The sequence below is a fragment of the Centroberyx affinis genome, unplaced genomic scaffold (assembly GCF_046629955.1).
Source record: "Centroberyx affinis isolate AG114_WGS23_722 - 3 ecotype Tasmania unplaced genomic scaffold, CSIRO-AGI_Caff_v1 ptg003521l_1, whole genome shotgun sequence".
Taxonomy (NCBI): domain Eukaryota; kingdom Metazoa; phylum Chordata; class Actinopteri; order Beryciformes; family Berycidae; genus Centroberyx; species Centroberyx affinis.
Window position 1 is genome coordinate 130,661 of NW_027281466.1, and position 20,133 is coordinate 150,793.

The window sequence follows — 20,133 nt, forward strand, 5'->3', positions numbered from 1 at the left end:
GAAACAAGGCCATGTGGAACAACATCTAAGACTTGCTCTCTCTCTCTCTCTCTCTCTCTCACTCACACACACACTCACACACACACACACACACACACACACACACACACACACACACACACACACACAGGTTCCCCCATCCAGGAAAGGTCACGCTTAAATCGTTGTTTTATGTGTTCTCCCTTTCAAGTTACTGTGGTAATTTCTGAAGATTTTTGATACAAATTATTTTTTATCTCTCTCTCTTTCACACACCCACACACACCCACACACACACACACACACACACTAAGAAGACACAAACACCATTCCTATGCAAGTCACCGTGAATACTTTTAAGTGTATAGGGAGAGATTGCTTATAAGATGCCAGACGATTTGCATGCATCTGTGTGAGCATGTGTGTGCGTGTTCTTGCGTGACTGTGTGTGTGTGTGTGTGTGTGTGTGTGTGTGTGTGTGTGTGTGAAACAAGTGTGTGATCCCTGTGTTATTTCCACACTGGCTGGCCTTGGGGTTCCTCCGGCCTGGACATCCTCCAGCAGCAGGGGAGTGGAGTAGCGGAGCGATCCCAGCCACGGTGCTGCATGGCTGGCTACATTAGACCCAGGAGGAGCCCCCCCCCCCCCCCCCGGTGCGACAGCTAAAATCCCCGGCTCCGGTGCATCTGGGTCCCCAGATGTGGGTGTGAAAGCAGCGTTGCCTCCATATGCTGCCAACACATGCTGACCCTCCAGAGAGCCTGCTGAGTTTATTTAAGGCCCTCGCTCCAGGTGTCAGCGCTGCTCAGAGTTCAGTGACATTGTGCAGGGATGTAGCGGAGGGTAAACCCACCTGAAGGCAGTTTCACCACCTTTTTTAGACTGTTTTAAATCTTTAGGATGTAAATTCTTAGTATATGTCATAATAAATGGCATTAAACTGGTGTAAGTTATATGAAGAGAGTGTCTTTTAAGGAGGGAAAGCATAAAATGATACTTCACTTTTTTTGTGTTCATTTTGGTGGTTGTTTGCCTCACGGTGATCGCCGACTCGAGGTTGTAGTTTGCCATCCTTATTATTTACCACTGTGTCAGAGGTTGTGTGTGTGTGTGTGTGTGTGTGTGTGTACTTCTCCTTCCCCTACCCAGGCCGCATTTGTAAATAAGAGTGTGTGTTTTCAGTCAAACAGCCCGGTTTTCTTACAGCCATCTCAGTGCAGGATGTTTTGGCAGGATGTCATTGCTGGCATGATGGATTGACTGTGCGTGTGTGTGCGTGTGTGTGTGTGTGTGTGTGTGTGTGTGTGTGTGTGCCAGTGGGGATTTGAAGCGATGTGTGTGTTTGGAAGAGAAGAGGAAGACTGTTCTTCCTCTGTTTCACTCTGTCTTTCCTTCCTCCCTTCAGCTTGTAAAGAGTCTCTGTCCTATAGACAGAGTTGGCTGTGTGTGTGTGTGTGTGTGTGTCCTTATTCTTGTTGTTCTGCCCTTGAGAGAACCAGACCAGTTATTTTGGCTGATCCTCACTTTTGCAAGAGGCTAGATTAGGGTCAAGGCTAGAATTGGGATTAGGTTTATTTTAGGTTTTAATGTCCCAAATACATACATGACAAACTCTTTCTCCTCTCTCCAGTGTCATAAAACCTCCAGTAGTGCTTGGTGAATTGGTGTGTGTTGCTGGAAAGTTTGTCTCAGCTACAAGCTCAGATATAATTGTTGATTTAATTTATTTCATTCTCATTTAAGCTTCATATCTTTATAGATAATAGCAACATAATTTAACTTGGTGTCTATTACCTAAGATCTGTAGTTTGATTTCTTCCATTTCTACCACTTCTTGTACCAAGTCTTGTATTCACTGCATTTGTTTTTTACTTTTATATCTCTACTGGTATCTACTGTATCTTTATCTATACTGGTTCTTTTCCATTCATGAATATGAGGTTTACTTGAATTGACGATGGCTAGTTAGAGGTCAAGGTTTAGGGTTGAAGTTAGTGTCGGGTGTCAATAATAATATTGTCCAGGTCAATAACAAAGCCCTCCTGTTTTGTCTGAATTTAGTTGCTTTGACAGCTGTACAGGTGTTACTGTGTAGTCTCAACCAGGAGGAGAGAGGGAAAGAAAGAAACAGAGGGATAAAGGAAGAGAGACTGAGAGAGAGAAAGGCAAAGTTACAGCCGAGGTGAGGAAGAGGGGGAGATAGAGGAAGAGAATGAAAGAGAGGAAGAGAGAGATGGAGGAAGATGGACTGAGAAGAGTGAGAAAGGAAAGAGAAAGAGGGATAAACGGCAAGAGCAAGAGTGAGAGAAAGAGAGACAACTGACGTAACAGCAAGAGAACTGAGAGAGTGAAAAAGAGAAATGAAGGGATAGAGGAAGAAAGACAGTGAGATAAAGAGAACAAAAGCAAGAGAGTGAAAGTGAGAGATTGTGGAAAACGGATGGAGAAAGTGGGAATCAGAAAAAAGAGAGAGAGGGGGACAGAGTGAAAAAGAGAGAAATGGGCAAATAGAGGAAGAAAGAGAGAAAAAGGCCAAATGAAAGTGAAAGTGAGAGGTTGATGAAAACAGAGAAAGCAGGAAAGAGAGAGAGAAAGAAAGAGATATAGGACAGAGAGACTGAGAAAGAGAGAGGTAGAGGACAACAGATTGAGTGAGGAATAGAAAAACAGAGGGATCGAGGTAGAGAGACAGTGAGAAAGATGACAAAGTTAGAAAGGGAGAGAGAAAGTGAGGAAAGAGAGTGAAAGGGAAATAGAGAGAGGCAGAGGAAGAGTTGGAAAGAGAGTGAAAAAAGACAAAAAAGAGACCGAAAGTGAGGTGGAGAGAGACGGTGACGAAAGAAAGCAAGAGAGAAGGTTGTAGAGGAAGAAAGACAGAGAGGGAAAAGAAAGAGAGGGATGCAGGAAGTGAGACGGAGGGAGTACGAGAGAATGAAAGAGAGAGAGAGAGAGAGAGAGAGAGAGGGATCTACTCAGTCTGGCAGTTGAGTGTTGCAGTGGTTGTTAGTCACACTTTCCTAACTGTAGGCTGGACTGGAGACAGTTTCTCAGAAGAAGGTTTTAAGGATTTTTTTACATCAGATCCTCTTCTTAGCATCTTGGTTTTTTTTTTCTGTGTGTTAGTTAAATTCATTTGGACTCTACACTGAGAGACTGGGACGTTCCTCACCTGGACAGAAATGCTAAAAAAAATGCTGCTTTTTTTAAGCTAAAGGTCAAGACCAATCCGGAAGTAATGCTCAAGTTCAGCACCACCCACTGCTCCAGGTGTGTGTACGTTTCTGTGTGTGTGTGTGTGTGTGTGTGTGTGTGTGCAGTGTTGTCTCTACCTGCTGCAGTGTGCTGTGTGTGTGTATGCAGTTCATTTAGTATTTTAATGCGTTTTCCATTAGCTGCTGATTTACTGTTTTGTTTGAGGGAAGGTTTATGACGAGAGAGACAGGATTTTTACAGCTGGCAGTAAAACCGGTGTTGTCCCGTATTTCACCGGCCTGACGGCTCCTGTTTCGGCATGAATTGTGTCTCTGTGTTCAGGTTTTGTGTGTCCGTTTAACATGCTGTGGTGTTGTTAACTCTCGCTCTATCTCTCTCTCTATCTCTCTCTATCTCTCTCTCTCTATCTATCTCTCCCTCCAGCCACAATGAGCGAAAGGTGACCTGCAAGCACCCGGTGTCAGGCGTTCCCTCCCAAGACAACTGCATCTTTGTCGTAAATGAACAGTAAGTCTCTCTCTCTCTCTCTCTTCACACACACACACACACACACACACACACACACACGCACGCCATGTTTCTGATTTCACAGCTGATTTCAAAGGGTTAAGGTGTGGAAAACACTTTGTACACGGAGGATCTATTCGGTTCAAAGAGCAGAAGACTGTTGCGGTTGCACTGGGCAGCTCCCACATGTGAAAGTGTGTAAATCTTATGAATGTGAAGCTGCTTCAACTTCTCCCTGGATAAAAAAAAAAAAAATGGGTAAAAACAGGTTTACAGGTTTACTATTTCTGGTGATGGAATAGGGTGAAATCACATGTTTTTTGGTGAAAATGTGTGTGTGTTTTGAGCACCATCTCTAGGCATGTTAAAGCACAATTTGTCCCGCAACTATTGTGAAGAGAATGTCTTTTTAAAACGTTATGAGCAGAGACGTTGTGTTCGGTCTCCAGGCAGCTGTGGGGCTTTTTAACAGAGAATACAGTGTGCAGCCAAACAGAAGCCGACCGCGGCTTCTTTTGACGACATCGACGCCCACGCCGCCGGAGCGCCTACTATTCAGTGGGTTATCACAGTGGCCCGCTCTGTACGCATTGTGACGCAAAAAAATAAAATAAATAATAATCAGAGTAGAATCCAGCTGCTTTACAATAGAGCAGAGCGCGGCGTCTCTGTCGGGGCGTTTTGTCTGAGCCTCCTGGAGGCGGCGGCTGAATAGAAAGCAGAGGATTGTGCTGCTGTTAACGCACACGCAAGAACACTCACGGTAATCGTTCCGGTTGTGTGATCTACACCTCAGCTCTCTCTCTTTCTCTGTTTCTCTCTCTCTCAGTCGCCCCCCCCCCCCCTCTTCTCATACTGATTAGATACTAAACTATCTGTCTGTCACTAGAGGACTAGAGGATTATCAGGCCGAGTTCCATCCTGATTTGCAGAGAATCAGAGGAAAAAATCCAAATCGGAGGCTCGGTCAGGACCGGTGGTCGGCAAAAATGATCTGGTATCTGGTTTTTAGGGCTGGGCGATGTGTATTTTTAAGCTGAATGGCGATACACAATATATATCTCGGTATTTTCTACGAAGTGGGCTACATGTTCAGTTGTAAGTAGGGCTGGACGATATGGACAAAATAAAATATCACAATATTTTTGACCAAATACCTCGATATCGGTATTGCGACAATATTGCAGGGATGACTATTGGTGCTTTCACAAAATATTTACACAGTGAGATTTTTGATAAATAATCATCAGTAATGTGGATATAATGACTAAGTGGGTAAAGGCAAATAATAGAACAGCTAGAACAGTCTGCTAAGTTCAGAAAATGACATCACTTTACTGTAATGCAGCCTTTAAAACCAGGAAAAGTCAACACTTATGCCATATCACGATATTACGATATCCAAAATCTAAGACGATATCTAGTCTCATATCACGATATCGATATAATATCGATATATTGCCCAGCCCTATTTACAGATTCAATGTTGACCAGCCCGATCGACATGTTTGATATTTATGACTCGACATCTGCGTTGGTCCTGAGCAAGTGGAACTATTTGCCGTCTGCCTCCATTGTTGTTTTTGATTGGTGTTGCGTTGGATCGCACGAGTTCCTGCGAGGTGACAGGTCCTGATGTCAGCAGGATAATCTCAGTTATATCTTTTAAGTGTGTGATGCCCCGTCTTCGCCTTGTCGTCTACATATTGTGAACACACTGATGACTGAGAGACAAAACAAGTCTCTGAAATCCGTCGTTACGTGTGTTGATGCAATGCATTTTTTTTTTTTTTTAAACATCTAGTGTGTCCACAGAAAAAAACCCATCAAGCCATGTCACAGAACAGGGATTCAGTACAAGACAATCTGGACTTTCTGACGTTGTTTCCACATTTTCAACTCTTTGACACTTTTACTAAAGTGTCAAACGTTTAAAAAATTCAGTGCTGAATTCGATATTTCACAGTGGCATCAAGGTAGTAATTTTGGTCGTGGTGACAGTCCTGCTCGTTACAGACCGGTTGCCTCATCCGTCCCACCAACTGACTGTCTTTGTCTGTCTCTCTCTCTCTGGCCATCCATCTTTCTCTGTTGTCTATTTCTCTGCCTGTCTATCTATCTTTCTCTGCTCTCTTTCTATCCATTTTTCTCTACTGTATGTCTCCAAGTCCAACTTTCTGTCTTTCTTTGCCTGTAAATCTTCCTCTGTCTATCAGTCTTTCTCTGCTGCCTGTCAGTCCTTTCTGTCTGTCTCTCTCTCTCTGTGTGTCAGTCAGTCTGTCTGTCTCTTTGCCCATAAATCTTCCTCTGTCTATCTGTCTTTCTCTGTACGGTTTGTTTACGCCAGACATGCCACAGACTCACAAACAAAGTAAGAAAATCTCTTTGAAAGTTTTTTTTTTTTTCTCTCCGCTGTCTGAATGACAGACTGCTGGATGATCATGCTCATCAACTCTGAAATGGGATCCGTTCCTCGGACGACGCGGGTGAATCGCGCACAATACCAAAGAGAAACTGCTTTTTCCTCGAAGAGACAAAAAAGTAAACGGCAAGGAGTCGAGATGACGGGCTGAAATTTAGGACCGGAGCTTCCGAGAAGACAAACAAACTGGAGCAATTACACGCTCCACCTCCAAAAGAGTCGCCAGGACGGCATTTCAATCCATTCTTGCCTTCGAACCATGGACTGTGGAGAGACAGCAGAGATGCCCCACACACACACACACACACACACACACACACACACACCCTCCCCCCACCCGTTTTACTGCTAACAAGTTTAGTCGAGCTGCACTTTGAGTGACAGCACCTCTTTCTCACACTCTCTCTCTCTCTCACTCCATCGCTGCATCCCATCCCAATTATCTCTTCTGTCACACTCCTCCTGTTAGGGAGTGCACAGGTGTCCGTGTGTGCGTGTGTGTGTCTGTGTCTGTGTGTGTGTGTGTATGTGCAAGATATGTAAATAAGGCGCGCGTGATTTGTATTTTTAAACTTGTTGAGCACGGTGGAAGTGAGAAAGTCGCGGCAGACGAGACGTGTTTAACGGCAGCGATACCGCTAATGAGAGTTTAACCTTGTTGCACCCTGACTGGCATGAAAATGACGGCTGAAACCAGAGCGCTCTTACTTTGAAGTTAAATCCAAGTAACCCAGAGGCCTGACGAATGTACTTAGTCCTGCACACGCTTGTTGTTTAAGCCTCTTTACACAGTTTCAGACTTTTTTTTATTTTGCCTCCTCTCGATTCTCAAAGTTAATTAATAAAATTGTTTTTGACTCACGTACTTGATAACATAATATTTCATTGATCTCTGTAGGGAAATTCTCTTTTTTCTTGCACCCCTCCACAGGGAGATTCGACTGTGGGGCCAGCAACAGATGCCTAAAACCAATTTTGTGCAATTATACAATAGATTTTCATCATTTGTGTCGATATGAAATTGCAAAAATGATTTACTGTGCTGCAGTTCCAGTGATCAAACACCCGAATTATCATGTTAAATTTCGTTATGGGGATTAGGAAGGATTTTGAACCCCGTTCAAGGCAATTTATTAAGCCTACATGTCAATATTTGCCGGCACAAGAGTACATAAATCAACATGAACAGATGAATCTTTTAGAAGTCATTTGTACTTAGTCCTGCACTCAGGACAATTTATTGCTCACATTTGCTTTGTAACAAGCCTGAACTCTGAAACCGCTGGATAAATGCCCTACTTCAGTTTTCCTCTGTCAGCCCTCAGTAGGTCTATATGATATGATCCAGGCTCTATTTGCATTATAGAAAGACACAATTGGACTATACTGGCACAGAAAAAATGACCTGATTGGTAAAAACCTTTTGGTAGGAACCACCTTTTGTGGCTTACCTACCAATATGTCCTTGTTGAAGACATACTGGGTAAAGTCATTGTTGTAATTACCTAAAAACCTACCCAGCATGTCAGCAACAAGTGTCAAAAAAGCCGACTTTAGCCTCCCAAAACATCAGAGGAACTATCCTATCTCCTTTATATACCCATTCACCAAGAGGTAGGACACTGTTTTAAACACAATTTATAGCCATGTTTGACATGACATTTCAAAACAATGTGATGTGTTTTGAAATTGTTTTTAGCTATGCTTGCTTGCTACTCTGTTAGCCAGGCTAGCTAGCAAGCTAAATGCTGCATTGCATTGCATTGTGTGACCGTGGCTTTGCCAGCACTTCCTGCCGAGTGACAATTCATATTGTATTCTGTTACATCACTACACAGCCATCTTGGTAGGAAAATAACAGATGATTATAATAAATTAACAGGTGATTATAATCAAATGACCGCTATAGCAAATGAGCTGTGTATATGGTAAAGCACCCTATTGGTAGGAAATGCATGTGACATCATGGGAATCCTATGAATTGGACCTTGAAGTCCTCATATGTGGCTATAGCATTGGTGCCTTGGTCAAGGACACTTGAGCTGGGCAGATGTTTTCCAACACAGAAGCTTCAACCCAGGTTCTTTTATCATTAAGCCACTCTCACTGTTTTAGCCTTTTTACATTGTCTCTGCCTTTTTGATTTTTTTCTCAAATTATTTCTAAAGTTTATATTTGAATCACACACTTGGTGGAGTCACAAGGGCCTTGGTGCCACATGAGCCCCCAGGACTCCTGAGTTCTTCTCCTCCCTCTCCTTCTCCTTCTCCAACTTTTAAATGAATATGAATAGAAAAGAGCACAAGCCCTAAGCTTTCCCTCCAGGCTCAAGATCTTCTTAGTCTTAGTGCACACTCAAGATTTAACCCAGAAGCCTATAGGCTGTTGTAGAGGCGATTCAGGCGTTGCTCGAGGAATTGCTAAAAAGCAGCATTGCTTGGTTTCAATCTCCGAGGTCACCAAACGTGTCCGCACGTGGAATGCAGAAACATCACTTTTTTATGACCGAGGATCTTTTTTCAAGTTGGTCTTTCTCTCTGGTTTCTTGAAAAGATGAGAGTGTTTGAAATATGGAGGCTGTATTTTCTCTCAGGAGGCTTGAATGTAATTGCATTGAAATGAGCTACAAACTCTCTCTCTTTCTCCATCAGTCCCCATCTCTCTCAATTGCATGAAATATTTGAATGAGTAGGTTATTTACAAAGCCAAAGGTTTTAGATATTAGGAAACACAGAATATTTGGAAACTTTTTCAGTCTCATTTGAAAAGTTGAAGTGTGAAAGTTAAATATCAACAATAACAATTGCAACTGACTCTATGTATCGGTCCTGCAATTTCTCTATATTTTATACACTGCTACACAATGTCAAAGCATCATGTGTATGCATGCACACACACACACACACACACACACACATACAGTACTGTGCAAAAGTCTTAGGCATTATGTCAAAGATATCCATAAAGCGAAGATGCTAATGCGAAGAAAACTAATGAAATGAAAAGTTTCTGAATATCAAAAATTTACACTAAACAGCAGTCTACTGGCACACTAATGCAGAAAACAAATAAACATCTAAGACTTCTAAGAAATTTATATAAAAAACCTAGGGTGCCTAAGACTTTTGCACAGTACTGTATACAGTGGTGCCACAGTGCTCCATTGTTGCTCCATTGCTCTATCCGTGCAATCACACTGCGAGCAACACAATCAACACGTCGCCTGAAGTCCATTCATCTCCTATTAAGATGAGCGACAAGGCAAACTCGGCCGATGTGTGGACGTCAACAAGCTTGTCAGCTGAGAAAAGCCACGACCGAACTTTTCACGGTCATCCGCCATTAACAGCCAATCAGATTTCCGCGCCTGCTTGTTTCCCTGCCGGTGTGATTTAATTTCATGAGCAATAGTTCAGCCTGGCAAGTGCAAAACGGACAGAAGTTGATTCCAGCCGTTCAAAGCTTTCCAGTTCTCTACAACTTTTATTTGAAAGACTACAGGAGTAAACGCATCAAAAACGATGCTTGGAGAACGGTTGCATCCATCGTTGGGGTCGATGGTAAGCTCTTTCATTCTTTCTGCTTATTTTTGAGTAATGCTGCCTACCTGCTATGATGTTATGGCGATACGAAAGCAGTGAAAAATGCATGGTCTCCCTGTTCGAACTTTGTAGCTGCAGACCACTACATCGTGCAGTCAGAGGCTCTCTCCACAATCGATCAGAACGGAGCAATCCATTGACCGAGTTTCTCACAGTGTGAATGCAGGGTAAAGGAAGGAATACTTTCAGCGCTACGGACAGCACCCGTTCTCCCGCCGTAGACCGCTGGGAAAGAAAATCGATGGGCAGGTATTACCCCGGTGATCTGCCCTGCGCTCGGGAAGTTAGCCACGTGTGCGCTCGCGTTCACCGATTTCCAGTAATCTCCTCTAGCTCCCTCCGAGCAGAAGAAAGCCCCGGAGCCTCGGAGCTGCACCGGGACTCAACAGGTCAGAACCGCCTTCACCCCCATGGTGCGGTAAACGCTGTTAATGCTCTCTTGTCGCCGTTGCCAACTGGTGCACTGTTGTGGATTTTCTGGAACCGGTCGGGCTGAAGGTGTGGATTGAATTTTGTTCGGGGATTAGTGAGTTTCGCGATGGAGGAACCTGGTGGTTTAAGTGGGACCGACCGCAGCTTGGAATGGAGTTGGACGCCATTACTGTACTAGTGTCCAGCCTCGCTTCTTTTCTCCTCCATGATGACACCCTGACCAGGAAGAACACTTTCCCTCTCTCCCCTGTGGAAGAAAACTCCTGCTGCGAGAGTGGCATTTTGACTTTGGTTTATTCAATCTGCAGGCTGGGAGTCAAGGAACTCAAAATCTAGATGATTAGATTAGAGTTTCAGAGTGTTGAATATTCACGATTATGTTAATGCAGATAGAATATAATACAGCTATTGGTCAAAAAGTATAAGATCATATGAACAAGACTGAACAACCAATGATAATTATAGTTGTAGCACTTTAAAGAGACGAGTAATAAGAGCTGAGCACCTTCTTCTAAGACAAGTTATTATTTTGTCAATGTTTTCCATTAGATTTGGGCATTTTGCACATTCCAGGCCCACAGTTTTGTACACACAAGATGTTACATAAAAAAGGTGTAAATATGGGTCAAAGGTTATATATTAAGCCCTTGCACCCCGACTTTCTCGACTTCCCTTAAATTTCCCTTAAAGTTAGGAAAAAGAAAAATGTCCATACTGTACAACAGTGTCACATCCCTATTCTGTATCTGCTCGCTCCAACGCTTTCTTGAAGCTCTAGCTGCTGATATTGTGAGTGAAATATTCAAATACAAGACGCCATGTTTTTATGGCTGCACCATTACATCAAATGGAAAAAAATCTAGATGTTTGTGCATCATTTTATACATGTTTCTCTGTAATTCAGTATGACATATTTGGTATCTTTGGAAACCTTGGGATCATGACTAGAATATAAAATAAAGTTCTGTGGGTTTGAACAAAGCTTGGGAGCGCAACATGCGTTTGTAATATAGTGAGCGTATAGGAATGTTGCTTAATACAGGTACTTTTCCATTTCTTCCTCAACACCCCCTACATGTTCCCTCCACACTTAATAAAAGTGACTTTTTGCTGAACTTCGAGGTGACTCCCTTACTCCAGCTAGTCTACTGAGTTTACCTTTTGCAAGGTGAAGTTTCCACAAGACACACACACACATACGATTTATATGGATTAAAATCTCCACCTCTTTCCCCTCGCCGTCTCACTCTGTCTCCATCCTTTCTTCACTGTCTCTCACCTCCTCACCTCCTTCTCCCGAATCACAATAGGATTTGTGCTCCTGCTCTGCCTCGGGCTCTTTAATGGGAGTTAGTTCTCCACAACTCTTCACCTATTAAAATGTCACTCAGTGATAAGAAGCTAAAATTAAGAGATTCATAATATCCAGATCCAAAAAGTTGTTTTTTATCCCCAGGGGAAGTTTTCTTCTCATCTCATTAGGATGTACTCTGCGCTTCTGCAGCTCTTGCTGTTGTTAATGATTCTCTATTTTCTTTTTTTTCTGTTTCGTGATATATTCAACTCTCTAATGTCTTGTTCTGTTCACCCCCCTGATGTTTTGTTAATGGCGTACTTGTCTCCCTGTCCTAACAAGTTTAGAAGCCTAGGAGTTTCAAAAGACGCGTCGAACCCGTCTGCCTCAGCTCTGACCCTTTGACACTCTCTCTCTCTCTCTCTTTCTTCTTTCTGTCTCTGTTCCTGCCTCCTCCGTCTGTCTCCTCCCTTAATTATTAACAGAGATTCTGCTTTCACGTCTTCGGTTGTCTGATTGTACAAACAACAGAGAGAGAGAGAGAGAGAGGGAGAGGGGGGGGGGGAAACTGAATGATAACGAGACAGACAGTGAAAGACGGAAGAGGAGGCTGAAAATCTCAGAGAGAGAAGGAGAGAGGGAGAGAGAGAGAGGGAGTGGTTGTACGCTAATGGGAGCCACTGAGCGGCGGTTGGCTGATGAGTTGATCAAAGCAGCGTCTGGGAAAGCCGAAGGAGAAATAGCATGGCTTTAAATTAATAAACAGATTGCCTGAAGGGAGGGACTGATAGATTGGTGTTTAAAACAACAAAGTGTTTTGGGTTTGACTGCTACAGCTTCCTGCTATCAAATGGACACACACATACTCACAGACACACATACACACACGTAAATCTAACCACCATCCGTTTGTGCATACAAAACCAAAACATTTTACAGTTGCCCAATGTGAGAAGTACCTTCATTCACTTATTGTTTCATGTTTTCCCTAATGTTATGATTTCAAATTCAGTTTTTTTTATCATGTATACCACGACTGAATTTGAGTTGAACCTGACGCTATATGATTTATTTTTATTTTGTCATCCTCTCCCCCTCCCTTGTTCTGTTTCTAGTGTGAGTTGTGGAAAGCTTGTCCACCCTGACAAGCCCGTAGAGGCTCTCACCAGGTAATGAACCTCCACACCATTAACGCGGGTCTGAAGAATTGCTTTGGCTTTAGTTTCCCTATCAGCCTTGATGTTTTGAATGTTAGTCTGCTATTGTTAGTGACTTGAAAACTTGAAGTTGCTGCTTTGTTGCGCCCCTTAACTGAAAAAACAGCTTTGGATTTCCCTTTGAATGGCCCTTAACTGAAAAACAGCTTGTTAGCTTTGGATACGTTTGCATGCACACTAATAATCTGATCTGATTGAAGCAATACTATAGCAATTGCCATGTAAATTCCTTCAGATTAAGGTCTTAATCGGTGTAAGCGTAAACCAACCTGACAGTCTAGTGTGTAAATGTAAATCCATGTGAACCATGTGCAAGTTTAAAACAAACAGTCATCTAAATCTTGGTGAGTATCAGCCTAATCTGTTGATTTTATAGTGGAATGCTATTCATGATAAGGAGACATTTTTCAGGTAAGTAAACAATCAATGTAATGATTTTTCCAGTTTTCCAGTTGCCTGGTAACTATTTTTTATTCAGACTATAATTCAAAACCAGTCAGGATGCCTCTTTAAGCTTTGTCTTGAGCTGCATTCATCTTTTATTCCAGGATTCATTCCTCTGCTTGGAAATTCTTCTTCTTCTTCTTTTTTTCTGCCTCTTTCTAACACTAACTTTATTTCAGACTCTGCGTGTGTTGAATTGCCTGATGATCCGCTATGCCACGCTAATGCAAAGGGATATTCTGGATGATTAATGTGTATGCCATGTGATCTGTCTCCAGCATGCGGCTGGCAAAGTAAAACTTTCCTTGCTGAATAATAACCCAGTGTGTAATTTGATAGGAACTAACGCTTTGTTGCCGTCTGAATCAAATTAAACCCTTTATTCCCTCAGCAGTGGCTTGTATTACTTCTGAAATGATGACATCAAGTGGGCTCAGAGAGTGACAGACTGCTACCGTGCTTTTCTCACTGCTCGCATACACACACACACACACACACACACACGCACACTCAGACAGGGTATAAAAGCTAGAGGAACCAACTAACACATCACAACACAGTAAGCAATCCTATGTGAATGAATCTCTTTCTCCTCCCAGCTCACAGCTAAGTCTCTTAGAAAAACTAAGACTTATTGATCCAATCCAGACACATAAAAGGGAGGAGAGTTCCATTATTGAAAAATACACCTCAAGTAATTCTCACAGCTAGAGGATAATGTCGCTTAAAATGCAAACATGAATCGGTACAGGAAATTACCTTAAAGGAGAATACCGGTGTCATTTTGAGTTATAGCCCATTTCTGCCTACTTCTAGTTTACAATTTCCCCCAATGCATACTGCATATAATTAGATTTTTTTTTTAACATATTCTCATTTTTCACTGTTTTTTAAAGTTCATACTTTACCGTATGAAACCTAGCTTGAATTTAGCTGCAAAGACGCCCTAAATAAAAACACATGGATGTGACAGTACAGTTTGTAAGGCGACATGTTTTGCAGGGATTATTTCCCTGAGATTGACAGTAACATAATGTGTGACATAATGTGCACACTGATAATGAAAGTTGCCTCTCAACTTGGGCACAATGAAATAACCATATGACAGAAACTTTAACAAAATCAAATTCTGGCTTCATGTTTACTGTGATGGATTCTCTCGCTCTGTGGAAGTTATTTTTCATATTGAACTAAGAATGAATGGCAGCAAATGTCTTCTTCTGAAGGGAGGAAAAGAGCGCTGATACCTCCTACTACACTGACTGTGTGCAGACAAACCAGGAAGGCTATAGATGAGAGGGGCAACCTAGATCATTGGCACAAACTTAAAAAAACACCAGTTTATACTTAAATAGGTAATTAGTCAGATACTTTCTACCCCTTTGATTGGCAGACTCTCTTATTACATTGTTTAGGTCAAAAAGTAGTGTTTGTTGTAATAGTAGTAGGAGTAGTAGGAGTAGTAGTAGGAGGAGTAGTAGGAGGAGGACTAGTAGTAGGAGTAGTAGGACTAGTAGTAGGAGAAGGACTAGTAGTAGTAGGAGTAGTAGAAGTAGGAGGAGTCGGAGTCGGAGTAGTAGTAGGAGGAGTAGTAGGAGTAGTAGGAGTGGTAGGAGTAGGAGTATTGGGAGTGGTAGGAGTAGTAGGAGTAGTAGTAGGAGTAGGAGTAGTAGGAGTGGTAGTAGGAGTAGTAGGAGTAGTAGTAGGAGTATTAGGAGTGGTAGGAGTAGTAGGAGTAGGAGTAGTAGTAGTAGGAGTAGTAGTAGGAGGAGGAGTAATGGCAATAGTAGCATTCACAGTACAAGTTATTTTGTTGTTTTCACAGTGAGAAATTGCTCTATGGCTGAAACCACAAAGCAAGATAACACACAGACCAAAGAACAAATTAGGACACTCGGCTTAAATAGAATTTGTCAGTAACATCAGAAACATACAGAGCAAACAAACACTGGTGCCTCCACCGCTGGGAAGCCTCACCACAAACAAATGGATCAGGGGAAAACTCCCATTTTGCTCGTTCCTATAAGCTTTCTGATCCCGCTTAGATGGCTGGCGTAACGGCCAGTATCAGCCGCGCTCACCGGTTTCATCAGCGAGTCACTGGAGCGAGAATAAACAGACCGGCAAAAAGGAAAGAGCATGGGAAGGGTTAGGGTGAAGGGAGCGAGAGAAAGAGAAGAAAGGTTAATAAAGGGTAAGATAGCCGAGCAATTGAAAGATGAAAAGGGAGATGAGATGAGACAGTGGGAAGGATTAAAAAAGAGAAGGGGGAAAAGAGAGATTGGCTATGCGATCAGTGGGCGATTGTATGTGTGTAGTCACCCTGCCTTAGTTGTAGGGCTCTTGTCACCAGAGGCAAGTGATGGCCTCCTCTCTCACACACAATCAATTGGCCGACAATTCACCGCCACTGACATAACCACAAAATGGGAGCAATTTCAGAACATCCGCCTCTGGCACAATGGCTCCCTGTTTTCTAAAGGCTAAATGCCATCGCTTACAGAGACTTCACACACGGGCAATTGAGAATGGTATATCTTAATGCTGACAGCCAGGCCGAAAAATATTTCATAATGAATGTATTCTGACTCTGGATACTGTGATGAGTGGTTTAAAGTCAGCCGGGGTCACCGGGCTGCTGTGAGTGAACAGTCTCGCACGTTCATCCCCCAAGCTGAAGCTGTGGGCGTGTTAGGAGATTTGAACACATTGATGAACCTCGCTCTAATGCGCACTTTTCTTCTTCATGTAGGAGAGAGCGTCACGTCAAACTGTGCGGCCAAGTTTGGCAGTTAAATGGTTCCTTGCTTTCATACACACCTTGTAGAGCATCCAATCCTCATTTCGGCAAATATTCAGTCCACTAAGTAGCACTTTTTTTTTTTTTTTTAAATGTTGTCTTTTGAAACCAGACTGTAGGAAACACATCTGTCAGCAGTGTGAAGTTAAAGGAATGAGAAGTTTTAGAAGTTGAAATTGTGTTAATGTGAAAATAAATGCTGCTAGGTGGATCAGATCTGTGCTGAAATGAGGACTGGACCCTAACATTTCAGAAAAAGCCTTTGCAGATCTTCAACCTTATCTCTATTAATTTGCCATAGTGTGACATGCCTATATTCACCATTACAGTTGTCAATACTCTTTGTATCTCTTCACATTCATCCTCCCAAATCCTTCACCTGATGATGCAAGCACGGGCTGAGCAGTAGCAAGAAAGACTAATTTCGTCTTCAAGACAATCAATCATTAATCATTAATCATTCATTTTTACCAGATAAAACTGTGAGACTTTGACACCAGGAAAACTAAACTGTGTTGTTGTAGTATTTCTTGCTACTGTTCGGCCCGTACCAAGAAATGGTGGTGAATAGAGCCTGCCTATGAGATGCAGAGCGTATTTGACGAGTGTAATGGTTTATATAAGCATGCCATACTATGACAATTACATAGAGATAAGGCTGAAAATGGGTGAAGCGGTCCTATGTCATGTACCACTAGATATATATGTGTACATTTGAGCAGGGAAAATTGAAACTGGCAAATATTGGCATTCAGTTTGATGTGAGGTTCTCTTCTGCATCAATAGAGAAAGAGAGTATGGCATGAAATTGGAGCTGAGTACAATGTAAACACTGACAAATTAATGTAATAACAGTTAGCCGCTGCAGCAGGGGCCGACCTGCTTGTGTAGCTTTTGGGAAGCCCTGTGTGAAATTTGGATTGGGGCCTTCATGTCCCTAAACTACTCTAAAAGGCATAATTAGCCATAAGTTCAATTCACCGCTGCAGCTCTTAACTAATGCCAGTAATTTAACCCCTATTAAGTGTTAAGTATTAAATGTGACAAGCTAACTAGCCTTAAGTGGTTTTGCCGAACTGAGGGATGGATAACTGTTGCAAATATCCAGCACTATACAAAATTTCCTATTTAAAAATTCATTATGTAAAGGCCGCTGAAATGCTGAACGGGTCAAATGGATGGCATCAACTTTTCTGGAGACAAATTTAAATCTTCTGAATACATTTTGCCTCTTTTCTAATGGTAATTTGACATTTAAAGCTAAATTTAGGAATATTTTTTCTGTACTGACACGATAAGGGCTTGATATTTCTGTTTGATATTTTACAATAGAGTCAATTTTACTCTTTCAATTTTCCAACATTTAATTTGCGAAGACGTGGGTTCCCTGTTGGCGGCGAGGAAGCCAAAAGATGCTGAGTGGGCTGGGGCGGCTCTGCGAACGAGATTATCAGCGAAAATAAAAAAGATCCGCTAATGCGCTCTAACATTAAACTAGTTTTAATTAGGGATTACGGACGACGGGCTGCAGTTTTGAATACTGCTACAGAACAGGAGGGGAGGAATGTGCAGGAGGAATGAATGACATGCAGGAGAGAGGTGAGGTGAAAACAAGGTAGAGGGAGGTAAGTTAGGTAGCTTCTGCGACGGCATAGAAAGTGCTGGTAGGAGAGATAAAAACGTCAATTTTTCACCCAGGAGCTTGTTACTGTGGTCATCTTATCTAATCAGCAATGCGGGACGAACACAGAAGGCGCTCCTGGGAGACACACCGACATTTTTATCAGCAGCATCAGCCTGTATGTGAGTGTGTGTCTGTGTGTGTGTGTGTGTGTATGTCTCGCAAAACTGGGACCACACACTGAACTTTAAGTGCCTCTGTAGGTCTCAGAGGCAGTTTGAGCAGATAACACACACCTTCCACCAAAGAAATCGCCGTCCCGCACATTTGTCTTGCAGGCAATTGGCGGCTGGGCGGTTATGCAGCAAAAGAAAGCGATTGGTCAGTTAGACGTGCACTGCAAGCTAGCATTTCTCAACCGTTTTGAGACACTGGCATACGTTTGTGTTGTCTGTCCATGTCTTCCATCTTCAGAGATAGCTTTAATAAAAAATACTAAATGTTGTTGTGTACCAGGTCACCAGCCCAGGCAGCGTTCAGCAGTATCTTTATTCTTTATTCGGATCCCCATTAGTTTCTTCCTGGGGTTCACACATAAAATATAAAAAAGAAACACAACATCAATACACAACATACATAGAACAGTCAACAACACAACCCTCATACCTCTCACCCAAAACCCAGATTCCCCTCACACCCACCCAGCACCCCTCAGATCACCCCATACCCTCACCGAACACTCTCGACTCGAAATCACTCCAATACAACAACAATGATAATAATACTAACAATAAACAGAGAAAACAAAATAAAAATAGAACAAAACAAAACTCCGTTACCACCAGGAAGGAGAGCACTCAGGCGCAGAATTGAAACAAACGGAACAAGACAGAGTAAACAAAACAAAACAAAACAACCAGGAAACCAACAAGACCAAAAGACATACAGTCAAACACCAGAAAACAGTAGATAGGTCACTTATCTCAAAAGAATCCACTTTTTAAAACAAGTTTTGCTAGTTGGTTTATTTTTTAGGGAACATGGTAGCGTATTCCAATAAGACGTAGCTCTGTACAAAACCGGTCTTTGCATTGCACACAGGTGTGGGAACTATTACATGACCTCGTGTTACTTAAGAATCTTTTCTAAGGGACTGGCAGCGGTCCCGGGCTCTGAGTCTCAGAAACCCGGCGCTACACTGTGGGGCAGAAGTAATAAAAAAAAAAAACCCTGCGTGTCGCGTGGCGTCCGCAACGATAACAACGTGGAATCACACGGAATACAAATGGAGCTTACATCTGCGGGAAACACAAGATGCAGGACGCTGCCGCCGCCGCCGCCGTCTTGACGATACATTTGAATAGGAACTAGCTATATTTTCATTTGCGAAAAACAATGAGATTCATCGACATGCTTTGCTAACGTTCTGCTGACCTTGCGAGCGGAGATAAAGCTGTCACTGCACCGTAGTTTTAATCAGACTCGGGGACCTTGAACTTTCTTTTTCTCGCATTAGCTATTGTCCTTCCACTCGACTGGGGCGAAAAACTTTGAGCTGGTTCAATTTGTCAGGCCAAGTTGGCAGGCCATTTAAATTGGTTGGACGTGGAGGCATATATCAGAGGTGACACCCACAGAATAATAGCTGTGATTCATGCGGCGAACTCCCTCCCTCTGTCTCTCGCTCTCACTCTCTTTATCTCCATTTCTCTTGTTCTCTTGCTCCATCTCTCCCCGCTCTGCTCACACTCGTTCGCGCCTGCTCTGCTCCTCCACTCCTCCTCTCGTCTCGTTGTCATTCTCCCTCTCTTTAATGGCCCTAACAGAGATAGTGTGTCATTAAGAGAGGAGGATAGGCTCTGCTTGATGAGGTGGGAGGCCGGCTGATTGGCTGACTGGCCTCGCAGATTGACATGGAGGCAGAATCTGCCCCGGAGATTAGCGACTCCTCTCTGTCATCTTGGAGCATATTCAGCCAGGATACAGCACACACACACACACACACACACACACACACAAACACACACACACATGCCCGCGCACATCTGCCCGCAAACTCACACATTTACCCATTATTTCAGCAGACTGAACTAACTCAACTGAGGGTGATTTCACACCAGGCATGAGCGGCTCACTCAAACTCTCCTTTAGTTTCCTCCTTTAGTTCGGTTTGTTTGTCCAGGTGAGAACAATGCCATTCGAACTCAGGTGGCACCAAATAACGACACAGAGACGCCTGAAAATATGAGTCTCAGTCCTCTAACAAGAGAACTGTGGTGCGGCTCATTAGGAGAGAGAACTACAGGAAACAACCCCTAAACACAAGGGTTTATGGGTAAAAGTAGACAGATGTTGACGTCTGATAGCCTCATGCTTGGAAAGCCTAGCATAACAAAATGAACCAAGGGCAAACCGCAGTCTGGACTGAATAACAATAATAATAATAACTTTATTTTATAGCTGTTTTCTAAAAACAATGTTTATAAAGTACTTCATATTTACACTGTTTTAAACTTAAACTGTTTTTTAATGCTGTTTTTATGCTGTGAAATGCTTCGAGTTATTGAGAAAGCGCTATATAAATAAAATGTATTATTGTTAT

At 42.6% G+C, this 20,133-nt stretch overlaps 1 protein-coding gene across 2 annotated transcripts in view; it reads left to right on the forward strand.

The window, feature by feature from the left end:
* The window catches only part of plekha5 (pleckstrin homology domain containing, family A member 5), a 164,259-nt gene that overhangs the window by 102,774 nt on the left and 41,352 nt on the right, over positions 1 to 20,133 (forward strand). The window contains exons 4-5 of one of the 2 annotated variants that reach the window (XM_071539810.1): positions 3,616 to 3,699; positions 12,565 to 12,618. In XM_071539810.1, the coding sequence (XP_071395911.1) occupies positions 3,616 to 3,699; positions 12,565 to 12,618 (138 nt within the window). Of the gene's footprint in view, positions 1 to 3,615; positions 3,700 to 6,126; positions 6,219 to 12,564; positions 12,619 to 20,133 lie in introns of those variants that run through there. The other variant, XM_071539807.1, reaches the window with a different exon arrangement.